Source organism: Biomphalaria glabrata, chromosome 10, assembly GCF_947242115.1.
Source record: "Biomphalaria glabrata chromosome 10, xgBioGlab47.1, whole genome shotgun sequence".
In the NCBI taxonomy this organism is placed as follows: Eukaryota; Metazoa; Mollusca; class Gastropoda; family Planorbidae; genus Biomphalaria; species Biomphalaria glabrata.
Genome location: NC_074720.1, coordinates 37,321,281 through 37,339,334, shown reverse-complemented (window position 1 = coordinate 37,339,334; position 18,054 = coordinate 37,321,281). Strand labels below are relative to the sequence as shown.

Here is an 18,054-nt window from a genome sequence, read left to right as displayed (position 1 = left end):
TGTGTTCTAGCATTTTGTCTATGGTTTGATGGTTTAGCTAATTGCTGAATCTCTGCAAGATGATCTTTGTGCTTTCTTAAATCTACAATCATTTCTTTAGTTCTCTAATCATTCAGAATTCATATTGGTAGAAATTATTAATAGTAGAATGGTACAGACTCTCCTCACCTGCCATAACGCCAATGTTGTTTTTTTGTCAACAAATTGGATGATGGGGATATGAACTGTAAGGCTTCCTATGTCATTTGTGTCGATGGTATAATGTACTGTTGAAAGAACGCACCCCTGTGGCACTGCAGTGCTTATCTCTCTATTACCTGGCATGTGACCATTCACTTTTATATATTTAATGTGTTTTATCAGAAAATTTAAAACCCACACTTGACTGGTATACATTTAAATCAGACAGCATTTTTATCATTAAGCTCATTTTTGTATTTATGTTCAATATTGGAATTGTTAGTGTTATCTTGTAGGTCAAGGCTAGTTGCATAATCAGGTGATCATGAGTGCAGATACATGTGCATGAGTTAAGTGAGGTGACAAGAAGGCGGGAAAATAAAAGGTAAGGGTCATAGTCTGGGCATGGGAGGAAGGTTACAGAAGGTTTTGGGACGAGATTAATAGGAATATAGTTGAAATGTTGGTAGCCAGTTGAGTTGTAGTCAGAGTCAGGACTCAGAGAGTGAGAGCTAAAAGTCACTGGTTTAAAGTAAATGATTGGTTTTAATTGTTCATCATTAATATTATAGTATAGTAAAAGGTGGTCGACTAACAGAGGCGCCCCACATAAACGCTTCAAAGACCAGCTTAGGCCTCAACTTTCCTTGGCTGACATAGAAGAGAGCACCTGGTTGTATGCGGCGTCAGAACGAGACAGCTGGAGGTCACTCACGAAGGCTGCGAGATACACATTTGAGACCAAAAGAAAATCTGCTGCTGAGGACAAACGCAGACGGTGAAAAGAAAATCTAAATCGACCACCTGTGGACAATGGTTATGCTTGCCCTGGATGTGGCAAATATGTAGGTCACAGCTGGGACAGCGCAGCCACAGGAAATACTGCATTCCTCACTGATCTTCGGACTCGAAGACTAGCCTTATTATTATTATTATACTGTGTATATATTTATTGTTTCAAGTTTGAGTTTAAAGGAATTAACGTCAAGAAAATTATATATATACTGTGTCAGTTATTGTATCTTAGTAGTATTTATCTTAGACTAACAGCACCTAGATGAAGTGATAAAGAGATACAACACAAGTCTAACTCTTCAAACAACGTTGTGACAGAAACCAAATTTATGAAGAAATCACCTAGCTATTTTCACTAATTAAATAAAGCTCACTCAATGAGATTACAAGCTATATAAATGTTATGCTTAATAAGTATTAAGAAAACTAGACCCCATTATCATCACCACAACCACAAGAAGAACAATAATTTAAATCATTTACTTTATAACTTTGACATTGCTCTATCAAAAGCAGATAAATTTCAAGATGTCTTGGAAATTAAGTTTTACTTGTTTTTTTTTAAAAACATCATTGTCAAGACAACAGTTGAGAGCACATACCACACGACCTCAGTTTCTTAACCAATTGTTTAGTTTCAATGTTAACCTGCGAACCAATGCTTGGTTTTAATATATTATAATCAAAATATACACATTCATGTCATGTGAATTTCAATTTTATTGACTAAAGGTTAAAAAAAAATTAGTGACATTTCTAAAATAATAAGTAAATCAGATATTACATACAGTAATGAAACTATAATTATCACATTTTTAACATTCTATAGAGCTAGCTTATACTGACCTAACACCACTAGAAACATGTTAAAAACTTAAAAATTGTTCAGGGTTGGTTTTTTGGAGCATTATTATTGTTATGCCTATATGTAATTTTTGTTTGTTTGAAATTTTGATGCATTTGTATATCTGCAATACTTTAAAAAACAAAATGTGAAGCACTGCCTATTAAATCTTATTTTTGAAAAATTTTTTAAATATACGTACATACAATGTGCATTCTTAGTTTTTTTTATAACAAAAAAATACTTCTGTTAACTTTTAGTAATTAAAACATCAGAAAACACATAAATAATTAATACCGGTACATGTATATTTTTTTTGTGACATTATTTTAACTAATAACAACACTCTATACATGTTTTAAAAAATATAATTATTTCCTTTTTAAAGATATTCTTTAAAAGTATGTAAATTAATTAAAAACACAAAGAAAAAAAAAAAGGCAATGCACTTAAACAATGGAAGCTGCAAAATATCACGAAATTGGTTTTTTCATAGTTTATCTAGTCTTTGAGCTCTAATTATGATTGATAAACGGACAGACCATACAAAATGAATAGCAGCTATATGTGTTAAAAATGTTTTTCTGAAAAGTAACATAAAAATATCTTAAGTTATGCTCCCTATCAATTCTCAGGACTCAGAATCATCATAAATACATCTTCTTAACTCTTTATCTCCGTGATTATTGTCCATATTCTGACAGAATTGTTAATTTATCACATTTGTACGTTCTACCCTGTTGTGATTAAACTTCAATAACATTTTGTTTGTAACCAGAAAACGTTAATTTTGGTATGGAATTTTAAGAGAATGCATGTTTTTTGTATATAACACAAGTAAAACGTTCTAAAATCAGAAATTAATTTAATTTAATGGGGTGAAATCAACAATGATATCATCAATTAGGAGAGAAAGAGTTAAAACCCTGAGATCACTAATTTAAGATTTAGTAATCTTAAGATGTGTTTCTTAAAATTACTAACTGTATTGAAAAAAACAGTAAAATGATTGCGGTAGATCAATATAATAAAAAATGGAATTAAAAAAAAAATTGCACTGTCATCATTGCACTGATGGGAAAAAATATGGTCTGGGTCAATTTGTAAATATGGTAATAAAAAAAAAAATAATGTCACATATTTACAAAGATGGTAGAAAATAAGTGCAAAACCTTTAACTTGTGTAAAAGTAAAGTTCCCCTTTCAGACCTTGCTATTTATAGGGCAGATGATGTTAAGGTCATCTGTTTCTTTGGCCAACGGTTTACGAGCAGGATGTCAGGTGGCCAGCACAAGGACGAACCGCCTTGACGTTTCCCCAACAAAAGTCAGTTACCCATTAGAGTTGGGTGGAGTCAGGGGTACCCTAAAAATCCAGAAATTCAAAATCCTAGTCTTCACCAAGATTCAAACCCCGGACCCCAGATTCGAAAGCCATGCACTTAACCACTCTACCACTGTGCCCCCTTAACGTATGTAAAACAACAGAATTGTCTAGCTACAATGTCAGAGGTTGACTAGAACTATATGGTATGCAGTTTCCTTGATACTGAATAAGATAAAGCAATTTGGGTCTGCTAGTCCAATGGAAATATACTTCTTATAGTGAGTTTTAAGAAAAAATTATTTCTTATAATAAGCTTTACAGATAAATATATTTCTTATAAAGAGCTTCCTATATTTATTTAAGTTCCATAATAATTTGAAATATTATTATCTTCAGAATTAATTTTAAATTTGTAACAAAAAATAGCTTCAGCGATGGTGAGTATAATTTATAATCAAATGCCAATTAAGAGTTGAGACTCTACATGCAGGCTTTTCATTTCTTGTCCAAATATAGCTTTTAAAAATGTTTGTATTTATCATCATGGCTTGTATCCACGCGAACAAGTAAAATATAAAAAATCCTTTTTTTTAAAAAAAAAAAAAGCTTATATAAAGGAAAAGTACATATCTCTCAATAATGTAGAAGTTTTTAATTTTTTTTATATCAAGCAAAATAATTTATTACCAATAATTAATTGACTTATTGAATTCATTTATATTGATTCATGTTTTGTTAGGTACAATACATAATGCTCTAATGTTTCAACTTGATCTGAGAATGAATGTGCAAGAAATTATGTGTTCAATTATCTAAGGGGATGAAACCCTACATATTTAGATCTATATGTGAATTCTGAAGGATTAATTTCCCTTGTTCATAACAAACTAAATAATTAACTACCAGTAATTAATTGACTAATTGGTTAATTTTATTTATTGATTCATGACTTGTCTATGCCAATAATAATTGTGCAAAGTTTCAACTTGATCCGAGAATGCGTTTGGGAGAAATAACGTGTTTAAACCTTTTTACCAGACAGGCAGAGTGAATTGATATAAGCTTTGTAATAATAAAAAAGTTATCAGTTTCCCTCTAACTGCAAATCTTTTTATTCACACCAGCAGCCACTGGTAAAAATTGTGAATAGATTTAATCACAACCTTTTTCCAGCTGATGCTATATTGAAGGAAGCTGGTCTTTGGATCTTCCAACTTAATGTTAAATGCAGCAACTGACTGCATGATGGCTTTGTGTAAATATAATACATCATTCTATCTCATAATCACAATAATTTATAATCTTAATACATTTCTGCTCTAGTATTAATCTGATAAACAAAATATCCAAATAGTTTTCTGTTTAGTGTAAGGGTTAGTGTAAGATCACAAAAAAATGTAGGCCAAAGGGTTACATGAGTGGTAGCACACCTGATAAGCTTTTTCTTTACATTTCTTAATGAATGAACCTAAGGAATGACAGTCAGGTAATGAGGTAAGAGCTTCTTGATATGGAGTCTGTGTGTGTATTGACTGATGAAACTTAAGAAGGATGGATTGGATGTGCTATGCATAAATGAGGGGAATGGTGGATAAAAAAGGACAGACAGAAACATGTATGAGAACTATTGAGAACAGTGGATTTTAATAGTTTAAAAAATCCTTTGACATCTTGTGAGTTAATTTGTGTTTTTGTTTATTTCTACATTGACATTAAAAACTTGTAAATTTTATGTTAATAAAGATTGTGTTTATACAAGAGGATTGGGAGCTGAATTCAATTTTTCGTGGCAAATTAATACAAGTTGTGGTTGGATTAGCTACCTGGAAGCTACCTCACAACACATACTCACCACTTCTCAAAACTGATAAGAATGGGTTCCAGTCTATACAAGGATAAGGAGTTGAACCTATTGCACAATGCCCAGTTTATCTGCAGCCATAGCTAGCTAGACTAACTAGCCCATAAGTAGAGAATGTAAGATTGAATTCAGTGCATAATGTCTTTCATGCACTTACAATGAACATTTATTTGGCTGGAAATATTTTGGACTGTTTCATCAGATTTGATTTCAAAGAGTTTTCTTTGGGGCTTTCTGTTTTAGAAACAGTGTTAACATTAATTGTGAATATTGATGATGAATATTTGTCATTGGAGTGTGTCAATATGTTCTGATTAGCTTTCTCATTGGTCCATTTATTTGACTGGCTATCATCTAATGTCAGTTGATTTTTTTCTTTTAGAATGCTCTCCCTTGACACATTCAGTTTGTTGTTAGCAGTTTTCAAAGAGTCGCCATCATTGGGAAATTTTACGGAGTCAATTTCTCTGAGTAGCCAGTATGTAACCTGGCTACCTTTACCCTGGAAATACAACAATATGATATTAACATTAACCAAAATTTAGAAAATTTTAAATTTTAAAATCTACTCATTTCCTGAGGATTTTTAAGTAAAAGTAAAGTTCCCCTTTCAGACCTTGTGGTCTATAGGGCAGATGATGTTAAGGTCATCTATTTCTGTGGCCTATGGTTAACGAGGGTGTCATGTGGCCAGCACAACGACCAACCGCCTTTACTTTTCCCCAACTTATGTCAGGTACCCATTAGAGGTGCCCAAAGATCCCGAAATTAAGCATCCCAGTCTTCACCAGGATTCAAACCCAGGACCACTGGTTCGGAAGTCAAGTGCTTTACCGCTCAGCCACCACACCTCCAAATTTTAAGTACTAAGTAGGTAAATATTTTCAAGGACTTGTTTCCATCAAAACAGAATTTAATGTGAAGCAGTCAAAGTGATAAACATTAATGCAGTGCTACCAGGTTGGAAACCCCTTTATTTCACCTTACTACTCAAAAGATTCTCCTTTACGGTACTGTGGAAAGAAAAGACAGGATACCCAGAAGAAAAGCTGATTGGACAATGCGCAAGAGCATAAGACAAGTTGATGGATAAATCACAATGAATCTCTACACACTTAACACAGGAATCAATTACATCCATTCTTTGGGATACTACTAACTTAGTAAAAGAACATTTGGAAAGTAGCCCCCACCTTCAGTTCCACTTGGCCTCTTAATTCCGTTTGGAATTGGCCGAGTTTGTCCAGTAACTGTTTTGAGTCTCCACTGATGTGAATCTTCTGGGCTAAGAAACCAAAAGATATAAAACACATGTGTCAGGTCTTGGTTGAATTGCTATTATTTTGATTCACTATTATTTTGTATAATTCTGGGTATAAATTTTAAGGCTAGTATAAGTATAATGAGACATTTTTCTTTACAGAGTATAAAAAATAAACTTCAACTGTCAGACTTTCTGATCTATATGGGAGATAATGTACCGGTAATGGTCATCTATTTCTATGGCCAACAGTTAATGTGGATGTCAGGTTGCCAGCACAACAACCAACAGTATTTACTTTCCTTATGTCAAGTACCCATTACAGTTGAATAAAGTATATTCTAAAAATCCTGCAGTTCGAACCCTAAACCCCTTGGTTCAGAAGCCAAGCACTTTATCACTCAGCCACCATACACACCCCATTCTTCCTACAATTGGGACAAACTTACCCTTGCAAGATAGAAATTTCTATATTTTTTGAGTAAATAATTCTATAAGTAAACATGTGATTGGAGGCTTGGAGTTTACTTTTTGTTCAGTCCATTCCTCATCCCATCTCTTACTTGTGCTCAGTAAGTAATTGTGAACTCTAATGACACAACCTAATTTTACTACACAAAATTAAAACTGAAAATTATTTCCACCTTGTTTGTAAAGTGAGTATATTTCTCACCTCATAATTTTATCTATATATATGCTTCAGACACCTGCTAATCCCATGGACAAAGTTGCTCTGGAGAGAAAGGGAGTAAAAGCTTTGACCTGAGTGCCAATTTATTTATTTATTAATGAGCTTCAATGTCCATAAGGTAAGGTAAGGTCTTAGGATCCACGTGGCAAATGATTATCTGTTTCTATGGCCTATTGTTAACTATGGTGTTGTGTGGCCACCAAACTCCAATCGGTACCTGACATTAGCCTTTATCAGGATTCAAACTAAAAACTCTCATTTCTTAAGCCGAATGCTTTATCACTTAGCCTTTTATCACAAAAATTAGAGACATACCTCTACATATATTTTCTCTGTAAATAAAACAAATAGTCAGCTAAACAAAATTCTAAAAAAAAAAGTTTCTATGACTATGCATACCAGCTCCATTGCTTTCCATTCTTGATGCCGTATTGACAGTGTCTCCAAACAAACAATAGCGGGGCATTTTAAGACCAACAACCCCTGCAACGACAGGACCTGTAGTAAATATAAATAGATTTATATTAAAATTTGATCTATTAAGAGTCCTTTTCTATATATTTAAATAAGCTTTTGTAATTGTTAGTTACTTTGCAATTATATTACCAGAATGTAAACCAATTCTGAGCTGTAGCTTATGAGCTGGCTTGTGCGGTACAATAAACCTGGCCACAACGTCCAGAAGTGCAAGGGCCAATCTGGCAATATTCAATACGTGATTGTCACCATTACGAATGGGTAACCCAGAAACCACCATGTAGGCGTCTCCTATTGTTTCGACCTGACGTACAAAAGAAAAATTGCTAGGTTATTAAATAAGTACATTACACTAAAATTCTGTTTTTCAATTTGAAACAATGTTGCCATTTAGATAACCAATCCCTTGTGGCTTTACCTCTTGAGACCACAAGAATCCCTAGAAATTTTCCAATGTTACTCGAGACCTGCCGCTTTTTCCTGTTAGATCTTGTCTAGTCATGCATGCATTCCTGACTGTCGTCACGATGGTACCCTGTTCGGATCTTGCCCGCAGCCATCCCCCGCCGACCTGCCAATATATATATATATATATGGGTGGGGAGGGGCGGGGGCTGAGTTGTTTAGCACATGGCTTCTGAACCTGGGGTCAAGAGATTGGATCTAGGTGAAAACTGGAATTTTGAATTTCGGTATTCTTAGGCTCCCCTGAGTCCACCCAACTCTAATGGGTACCTGACTTTAGTTGGGGAAAGTAAAAACAGTTGGTCATTGTGCTGGTCACATGACACCCTCGTTAACCAGTGGCTACAGAAACAGATGGCCCTTTACTGAAAGGGAAACTTTACTTATATATATAAAATATCTATCCTATACTAATAATAATTTTATTTATAAAACGCTGTTAACAAACAAAATGTAGGCTCAAGGCACACAAACACGAGAGCTAAAATGACAAACTAATCTTAAAAAGATATATATATATATATATATATATATATATATATTACAGACGTTACTTCAAAAAAAGAAGATAATTACGTCCTACGCATTTCATGTATTAATCTAGTCATAGATAGCTTATAGACTAGGGAAACTTTTTTTTTCATAAACAAAGGTCAAGGTAAATACACTGTCCTACTGTCTACTCTCTGTCTATTAGATCAATGAACTTTATTTTATAGTGAACTTTGTAAATTTTAAGTAGGCCTACTACATTCTTACCTTATAAACGTCAAAGTTTTCAATAGTGCTGTCAAAATTTGAGTACAAGGAGTTTAACAAAGCCACCACCTAAGGAACAAGTCAATCGACATTTTGAGATAGGCCTACGTAGTGTATCAAGGTGTAATTTAAAAACACAACGTTAATAAATTCTCTCAACCAAAGTAGAAAACAAACAATGGCTAAAAAATAAATAACGCCCGTAGGATCTATAGGCTTTTTTTTTTCCTCATGTGGGGGAGGGGAAATTTAGGCACCGGATAATTAGGCACCGGATATTTAGGCACCGGAAATTTAGGCACCCGGATAATTAGGCACCCGGAAATTTAGGCACCGGATAATTAGGCACTTTTTGACAAAGCGGAAAATTAGGCACCGGATAATTAGGCACTCTTTAATTAGCGACCTTAACTTTGAAAGTAGTTTTAAAATGTTAACGTATATGTTATCCTTAGGCTATGGGCTATTGGTGACGTTATCAAAAAAATAGCAACCCTAACGATTCTAACTGAATTTTCATGATATAAAAGAAAAACTGACAAAACGAGGAAAAAATGACAATCGTGAGAATGTGTGGAAAAAATGACTCCGGATTAATAGTCATTATAAAATATAGACCTCACAGGATTCAGGGAAGGGGAGGTAGAGTTGATTCTCTTCTCATTGCTTCCTGACCTTAGCCCTTCCCCCTCTCCACACTCCCACTAAAGGAGAGGATTTGTGGCGGGTAGATGTTGAACTAGGTCGTGAAAATGACGCAATGAGTCTCAAGGCTACACACTGGAGTACAGGGCAGGGTACAGCATTGAACATAACTGCTAAAATGGAAGTCTGCAGAAAATTGTCTTCTTATAGTGGGAATGGAAATGAGCAGGGTGGATTTGCGCGCGTTACTTATAGGAATTAAATATGTTGATAAACTAAAGTAGTATACATATTTTATAATAGCATTAATATCTATTATCAACACTCCTTCTTTTATATTGTTAATGGGTAACCCCTTTAGGAAGATCTATTGTGGGAGTGTATAGGTGTGTTACGTCCTTCAAATGTGGTCATTAACTTTTATTGAATTAATATGTAGATTTATGTAATATAATATTTATATAAATAGCAATGGAAATCGCAAAACGGCTAGAAATTACGATAAAATATAGTGTTTTGAAAATTTTAAAAAAAGTTTATGGAGAAGACAGATGAGTTAAAAATGTAAATATCATTTTTTTTTTTGGAATATTGGTCTCTTATTAATACTTATTCTGCTTATAGAAGATTGTTGATGTTCCAATTTAACCCCGCCTTCTCTATCATAAACCAAATATATTTACTACAATTTTCGAGAAGGTATGATTCCTCCATTCCTTTTTTGTTCAGTAGGCCTACCTTATACAATTATTTTTTTCTTCAGAATGAAAAAAAAAACGATAAAAAAGGTTTCATACACTCATTATTAAACACACACACACACATATTAAAAAAAACTACAAAAAAAAACCACTCGTTTCCCTAACTTTCAAAACTGCCAATCAAATTTAACTATCTTATCTTATATATATTATTATTTTTATTACTGTTCTTATTATTATGATGGTTTTAACAGAAATGTGTCTACCAAAGTTTTTGGAAGGCCTCTAAAATATAATCCCCAGACTTCCATCTGAACACCTTTGTGTTTCCATGCCCTTTAGTCCAGTGTGTAGCCTTCAGATTCACTACGTTACTTTTACGACTAAGTTTACATCTACCTGCGAGAAATCCTCTCATTTAAGACATAATAAAAATATTTTATAATACTTTTTAATCCGAAGTATTTACATTAGTAACTAAATATTTACACAATTTGCATAATCATCAATTTAAAAAAACTCACCAGTCAACCTTAGGGTTGGTGATGGACGGAAGCAATGAGCGGAGAATCATCTCTACCTCCCCTCCCCTGAATGCTGTGATGTCTATATTATATAATGACTCAGGAGTCTTTTTTTTTCCACACATTCTCATGATTGTCATTTTTCCCCATTTTGTGAGTTTTTCTTTAGTTAGAATCGTTATGGTTGCTATTTTTTTGATGTTTTTTGATGATGTTTTTTGATGATGTTAACCCTTTAAATCCTACATCTTTAAAAGCCTGTGACAAGAGCCATGACTGATAGTGAGTGATGTGTTAAATGAAAATTGCGGAGCCCCTGCCAGGCACGTGGCCTAATTTATAGCAATCAATAAGATCGGCCTAAGACCCTGCACAGAATGATTTGTTTTGGTTGACGGCGTGACATGGTCTACACATTTTTATTTTAGGGAATCTGAACAATCTCAATTTTAATTTTTTTTTTTCTTGACAATATAAGATTACCGTGGTCAATCTTTAATTTAAAAATTTCCAATTTCAAGTGGAAGAAAACAAATGAAACCAAACAAAAGAGAAACTTTTAGAATACTATGTAAAGTAATTCTTTATTAACTTAGAATTTACATAGATTAATTTTGATCTATATCCTAGTTAATGAAAATTTGAATTGAATAACTGTCTCCTTTTTTTTTTTTATTTTTTTTTTTTTCAAACAAAGGGGATGTAGTCATTTTAAAAACTGGTAAACTCTTGAATGCACGTTTGTTTGTACGTAAGTAGACCTACGCAAGGCTTTATGAACATATAAGTTTTTTACTTCTGCTGTGAAATACTATTAAAAACTGGTAAATTTTTAAATGCACGTTTGTACGTAAGTAGACCTACGCATGGCTTTATGAAAAAAAGTTTTTTTTTAATTCTGCTGTGAAATACTATTAAAAACTGGTAAATTTTTTACTCACCTCTAAAGGACTGCTGGCAGCGGACAGTGACGTGAAACCGACTATGTCAGAGAAGTATATTGTCACCATGTCATAAGTCTCTGGGTCAACAGGAAGTCCTTGTTTCAGCTTCTCTGAGACTTCCCTTATAGCAATAAACAATTTGGCAATTAGACCTCGTAACTTAGGACACTAAACTACGTTCTATTAATGGTAAGTAAATAAGTTAATATAAATTTTTAAAACAAGTATCAAAATATATTTAAAGGTTTAGATATCTATCTATTTTTTTTTAATTTTTTTTTTAATAATTCACTTTACAGGTGGTTTGAAGTCAGACGATAGTCATGTTTTGAATGAAATTCTAGGCCTACAACAATAAATGGTTGCCATTACATTTTTTTTCAAATGTGTTTGTTTAGTTAATTAATATTATTTTATCTCTGTTTCTTCAGTTCTTGTCTTATCTTATCTTATATAATACAGACGTTACTTCAAAAAAGAAGATGATTACGTCCTATTTAGTCATGCATATTAACCAATGACTTAAATTCTGCCAAGTCACTGGTTTTCCTGGCTAGCTCAGGCAACCCATTCCATGCTCTAATAGCACTAGGGAAGAAGGAGTATTTGTACAAATTTGTCCTAGCATATGGGACGAGGAATGTGCCTTTATCTTTGTGTCTTTCAGAGTATTTTATTAAATTTTGTTTTTGTATTTGAAGATTATGGTTCAGTGTTTTATGTATTATTGCTACTTTACTTTTGAGCCTTCTGTCCTGAAGGCTTTCTAAATTTAATGATTTTACTAAAGGTGTTACTCTAGTCAAATGTGAATATTCGTTTGTTATGAATCGCACTGCTCTATTTTGTGTCTGTTCTAGTTTCTTAATGTTTTCTTGAGTTGAGGGGTCCCAAACAGAGGATGCATATTTTATTATTGGCCTAACCAAGGTTAAATAACATTTTAGTTTTATTTTCTTATTTGATTTATAGAAATTTCTTTTAATAAATCCTAATGCTTTGTTTGATTTTTTTGTAGTTTCATCAATATGTGGATTCCATGACAGTTTTTCATTTATTATAACACCTAGGTATTTTGCGTTTTTAGTCTGTGTTACTGGTTTGCCATGAATAAGATAAGTGGAATTAATTTGTTTTAGTTTTTTTGTTACTCTTAACAACTGACATTTTTCTGCGTGGAAAGACATGCTCCAATTTGATTCCCATTTCTGTAATTCATCTAATTCTCTTTGTAAAATATCTGTGTCTTGTGTTGTTTTTATTGTTCTATATATTATGCAATCGTCTGCAAATAATCTGACTTTTGTTCCTGAAGTAATGCAATTTGGTAAATCATTTATGTAAATTAAAAATAGAAGTGGACCCAAGACTGTTCCTTGAGGTACACCTGAGTTTACTGTTATCGGTGTTGATTTAGAGCCATTTATTATTACAGTTTGTTCTCTCCCTATCAGAAAGTCTTTAATCCACTGATGCAGTGGACCATTAATGCCGAAATATTTTAATTTTTTAAGCAAACTATGGTGGTGAACTTTGTCAAAAGCCTTAGAAAAATCTAGTAAGATAGCATCTATTTGTTCACTATTATCTAAACCTTTTGAAAAATCATCAATTAGTCCTATTAGTTGTGTTTCACATGATCTATATTTCCTAAAGCCATGTTGGTATGGTGTGAGGACATTATGTTTGTCTAAGTGGTTTATGATGTTGCTACATATTATGTGTTCTAGGATTTTACATGTGATGCTGGTAAGTGATACTGGTCTGTAGTTTCCTGGGTCAGATTTTTCTCCTTTTTTAAATAGGGGGGTGACATTAGCTTCTTTCCAGTCCTTTGGTGCTCTGCCCTGGTTAAGTGAAGCCTGAAAGAGTATTTTTAACACTGGGGCTAGCTCATTACTTAGTTCTTTGAGTAATCTAGCTGGAATACCATCAGGTCCAGAAGCTTTATTTGGTTTGGTGTTGGCTAATAGTTTTTGAATTCCATTTTCTTGTACTACTATATCTTCTATGTTGTCTACTTGGTTCAAATTCAGTAATATGTCTTTGTCTCCTGGGGCTGAGAATGCTGATGCAAAGTATTTGTTTAGAATGTTTGCTTTAGTTTCATTATCATTATGTATTATGTTATGTTCATCTTTTAATGGCGCTACGCCTGTTGTTTCCATTTTCTTAGACTTAATGTATGACCATAGGTTTTTGTTGTTATCTTTAGATATTACATTGTTTATGTATTCACTCTGCAGCTGTCTGCTTACTTTTTGGGTTAAGTGTTTAATTTTTATATACTTTTTGTAAACTCTTTCTGCATTAGTTTCTTTAAATTTTCAATATAGGTTTTCCTTCTGTTTACAAAGCTTCTTTAGTCTATTATTAAACCAGCATTTATTTATTATGTTTGATGTGTATTTAGTTGGTATATGATTTTCTATAATGCTTTTAAGATGGTTTTTAATGAAATTCCAGAGGTCATCGACTGGTTGGTTAATGTCTTTTTCTAATAAGAATGTTTGTTGAAAGTTTAATGCAGTTTGGTGTAGTTGTGTTAGGTTACATTTATTCCAGAGTAAGATTTTTCTTTTGGGTTTTGTATTGGCTACTGCTTTTATCTGACTGTGTATTTTTATGATCTCATGGTCTGATAGACCAGGGATAATATCATAATCAACTATTAATCCAGGTCTGTTGGTTAAGAAGAGATCTAATGTGTTGTTTAATCTAGTTGGCTTTTTAATGATTTGATCTAAACTTAGGTTGTGTAAAGTTTCTATGAAAAGCTCATTTATGTCCTTAAGGTTTTGGTGTTTATCTATGGTTAGTGTTTTCCAATTTATATCAGGTAGGTTGAAATCACCCATAATCCAAAAAACTGCATTTTTATTTGTCTCTTTAAGTGTAGTAATCTGATTACATAGTTCCTGCATGTATTCTAATCTAGAATTTGGTGGTCTGTAAATGCTGCCTATTATTAGGGATGTTGAGGTGGTATTAATATTTATTGTATTTTATATTAATATTGTATATTTAGCTTCTAACAATATTTCCTTACGCCTGGTCGTGCGGTTTGCGCGCTGGACTGTTGTTAGGATTTATCAATTGTCCTGGGTTCAAATCCTGCCCGCGCCCATCCCCCATCGTCCTGCGGGAGGTTTGGACTAGGAAGTTAATTATCTTCAACTCTGAAGGAACATCCGAAACATGTCAAACATTTTACAAACAAAAACATTTTACAAACAAAACAAGACTCTTAAAACAATGGCTACTTTCTACACATGTCATCCCTCCCTTTTCCTAGTCCTTGCTTGTGCCTCACTTAAATGAAATAAATGGTAAACATCTGATATAAAACATGTGTCTAACGTGAGCATCATTTCATATTACCCATGTGGCTCACGTGGGCATCATTTCATATTACCCATGTGCCTCACGTGGGCATCATTTCATATTACCCATGTGCCTCACGTGGGCATCATTTCATATTACCCATGTGCCTCACGTGGGCATCATTTCATATTACCCATGTGCCTCACGTGGGCATCATCTCATATTACCCATGTGCCTTATGTAGTTAACTTTTCATATAAACCATGATGATGTGCCTCACACGAGCCACATCTATTATAACCCATGTGTCTCACATGGGCAACATCTCCTAAAACGCTTTTGCCTCACTTACTTGGGCAACATTTCTCATAAAAAGCCTGTGCCCCACTTACTTGGGCAACATCTCCTAAAACGCTTTTGCCTCACTTACTTGGGCAACATTTCATAAAAAGCCTGTGCCCCACTTACCTTGGCAATATCTCATCTAAAAGGAGCTCAGATTTTTTCTTCTCTTGCGCCAACTGCTGGGTCCGCTCCTGGACTAGATCCTCCAAGTTACTGGTGTACTCCTCAAGCCTGGTCAGTAGACGATCAACCAAAGCGACATCCTTACCCCTGGTTTGAAAAAAAGCATCTGATAGTTTTAAGGCTGATAGAGTGCTTTCCCTTGACTAGACCAAGAGTAAATTAGTTCACACGTAGAATTACTGTAGTCACAATTTCTAGAAGTCAAGATTTTAAATTAGTCCAATCCTGTTAATCAGATCACAGCTTAATGGGACCAGCCGTTTAAATTGATCGAATCCTAATGTATCGAAACATTATTGTAAATAGAAAACGTGTAATATTACGATCCGGTTATTAGGCTCAAAATGATCAAACTCAGAAGTGGCCCGATAAGCCGGAATCGACTTAATTGCAAATTGTATAGATGTTTATAATGTTTTACACGATTACATAAGTAAATTAATTTGTACAAATGCTCCTTCTTCCCTAGTGCTATTTAAGCTTGGAATGGGTTGCCTGAGTCAGTCAGGAAAACCAATGACTTGGTAGTCGTTAACATGCATGATTAGATTGACCTAGGGACACGTGTAGATTGTAATCTTCTTTTTTTTAAGTTACGTCTGTATTTTATAAGATAAGATATAGGCCTTATCTAAGCTAATAATTATACGTTGTAAGCGTGTTGTCTATGTGTCTATTTAGTTATTTGGTATTGCAGTTTTTGTGTGGTCTTTTACACACAAGTCCAACTAGATTATTTAGTCTAATACAATGTAGGCTTTAATACAACTATGTGACCTAGCGATCGATATTGAAGATCCTGTTAAATTCACATGTTCAATGCTAACAATCAACAGGGGCTTTAAATTGCCAAAGATGAGGCTAGGTAGGTAGCTATTTAGAGATGAATGAACTTAAGACCTAGTCATAGACCCACCCCCTCCTCATCCCCCATATGTTATTTTCCGGAATTTTCACAAGAGTAATCATACTTTTAAAAAAAAATAACTTTATAATGCAAGGCGCGCGCGCGTGTGTGTGAGCGTGCGTGTGTGTGTTTGTTTGCACGTGTTTTGTGTGTGTGTCTGTGTGCGCGCGTGTGTGTGTTCTCAAATGGCTTTACTGTATCACTGTAAATGGACATACTTATATTATGAAGTAGCTGCTGTAGTCAGAAACAAACAAGTCTTACCCACTGAAAGTATTGATGATCTTAACTATGTTCTCAAATGTCGGCCTGACTTCCGGATCCTGTGCCCAGCACTTCTCCATCAGGGAGATATAATCTTCACTGGCATCAAAGTCAAGTAGTTCCGGCCTGAAGGGTGGGGTCATGTTGCTGCAGACTTTTTGGATAATTTCTGTGGATAGCAGCAAACGGGTTATTATATCTGTATAGTACATGGTAGTAAGGTGACACATATATTAGGCACAACCGAACAAAAGATTTGAGCCTCTCAAGCCTACATTCAAAAGATTTGAGCCTCTCAAGCCCACATTTAAAAGATTTGAGCCTCTCAAGCCTACATTCAAAAGATTTGAGCTTCTAAAGCCTACATTCAAAAGATTTGAGCCTCTCACGCCAACATTCAAAAGATTTGAGCTCTCAAGCCCACATTCAAAAGATTTGAGCCTCTCAAGCCCACATTCAAAAGATTTGAGCCTCTCAAGCCCACATTCAAAAGCAGTTTGATAATGCAGATGATATATTGCACGAGGAGCTCCTTTCAAAACACTGCCGCTTCAGAAAACGTAATTTTGTGTAGCTCTTAAAACTTTGAAGTTGCTCAAACGTTTTGTCAATAATGAGCATTGTAACATTTTTAGTCACGGAAAGAGTTTCATCGGAAACTTTAGTAGCTACAAACGATGTTCATCATCATCATCGCCATGTCTTCCCGCGCTTTTTTTCTGTTCTTGTCGGACGATCCACGTCTGCAAAAAAAAAAAAAAAAAAAGCGGCTTTGTATTTCTTATTGGGCCAATGATTTCGGTTAGAGTCTGTCAGCCTACAACCATTAGTTCTACCAACCTACAACCATCAGTTCTAAGGTGCTGTGGTTTTTTGAACCTCAAGTCGTCTGTAACACTCATGACTTGCAAGAACATTGCTATAAAGTTCAAAGGTGGGGAAATGAAGGCCATAGGAAACAATTAGAAAACAACATTTGATGAATGAACTGTCCTTGACCTTACAGTTGGCAGACGTGAGAACTAATGAAGGCAGGTATAACACTTAATCCTTTTGTCTCCCAGTAAGCATAGGGCCGCAACAATTCTTCGCCATTAGACTTCACAATTCCCCTCGGGTCTATGTCCATCCTGCCATCTTTGTTACTTGGTGTAGGAATTTAGTTTAGTTTCTCAGCTTTTCTCATCCCCCAATGGTTTCTAGTTCAGAGCCTGTTTCGCAATATTTTCTTTTGCTCTTCTCAACGTACGCCCAAACCAAACCCCAATTGGAGATTTTCACGAGAAAATAAACAAGTCAAAGACGCTACATTGAAATTCAATGTTGACAACTAAATTTAAAAAAAAAATGAGCTATATAAGGAATAGGTTAGAAAATTCAATTTTGCGAAGACAGACAAGAACAGAGACATACAATTTGACTACGATTTTTCAGTACCCTCAGAAGTGTCGCATCAGTGGAACCGTTGCAAGGGTGAGCGAATGGATGGTTGAGAATAAACTCAAGATGAACGAAGACAAGACAGAAATGGAAATAATTAAGATTGGCACTCGAAAC

General features: G+C 34.3%; 1 protein-coding gene and 1 long non-coding RNA gene across 3 annotated transcripts in view; one reads left to right on the top strand and one right to left on the bottom strand.

Annotated features, from left to right (window-relative positions):
• Positions 1 to 2,864: 2,864 nt before the first annotated feature.
• The window catches only part of LOC106060921 (atrial natriuretic peptide receptor 1-like), a 46,171-nt gene continuing 30,981 nt past the window's right edge, over positions 2,865 to 18,054 (bottom strand). Inside the window, exons 17-24 of the mRNA XM_056044001.1 lie at positions 16,498 to 16,666; positions 15,267 to 15,413; positions 11,472 to 11,595; positions 8,661 to 8,729; positions 7,566 to 7,740; positions 7,359 to 7,457; positions 6,201 to 6,292; positions 2,865 to 5,509 (exon numbers count right to left, since the gene is read on the bottom strand). Of these exons, the coding sequence (XP_055899976.1) occupies positions 5,174 to 5,509; positions 6,201 to 6,292; positions 7,359 to 7,457; positions 7,566 to 7,740; positions 8,661 to 8,729; positions 11,472 to 11,595; positions 15,267 to 15,413; positions 16,498 to 16,666 (1,211 nt within the window). The 3' untranslated portion in view covers positions 2,865 to 5,173. The remainder of the gene's footprint in view (positions 5,510 to 6,200; positions 6,293 to 7,358; positions 7,458 to 7,565; positions 7,741 to 8,660; positions 8,730 to 11,471; positions 11,596 to 15,266; positions 15,414 to 16,497; positions 16,667 to 18,054) is intronic.
• LOC129928676 (uncharacterized) lies at positions 4,733 to 11,850 on the top strand. Of its 2 annotated transcripts, none has more exons than XR_008780141.1 (4): positions 4,733 to 4,819; positions 6,972 to 7,077; positions 11,480 to 11,663; positions 11,774 to 11,850. It is a non-coding gene; the product is annotated as an uncharacterized LOC129928676 (long non-coding RNA). The 2 variants fall into 2 exon arrangements; XR_008780142.1 differs by having other exon boundaries at positions 6,972 to 7,082.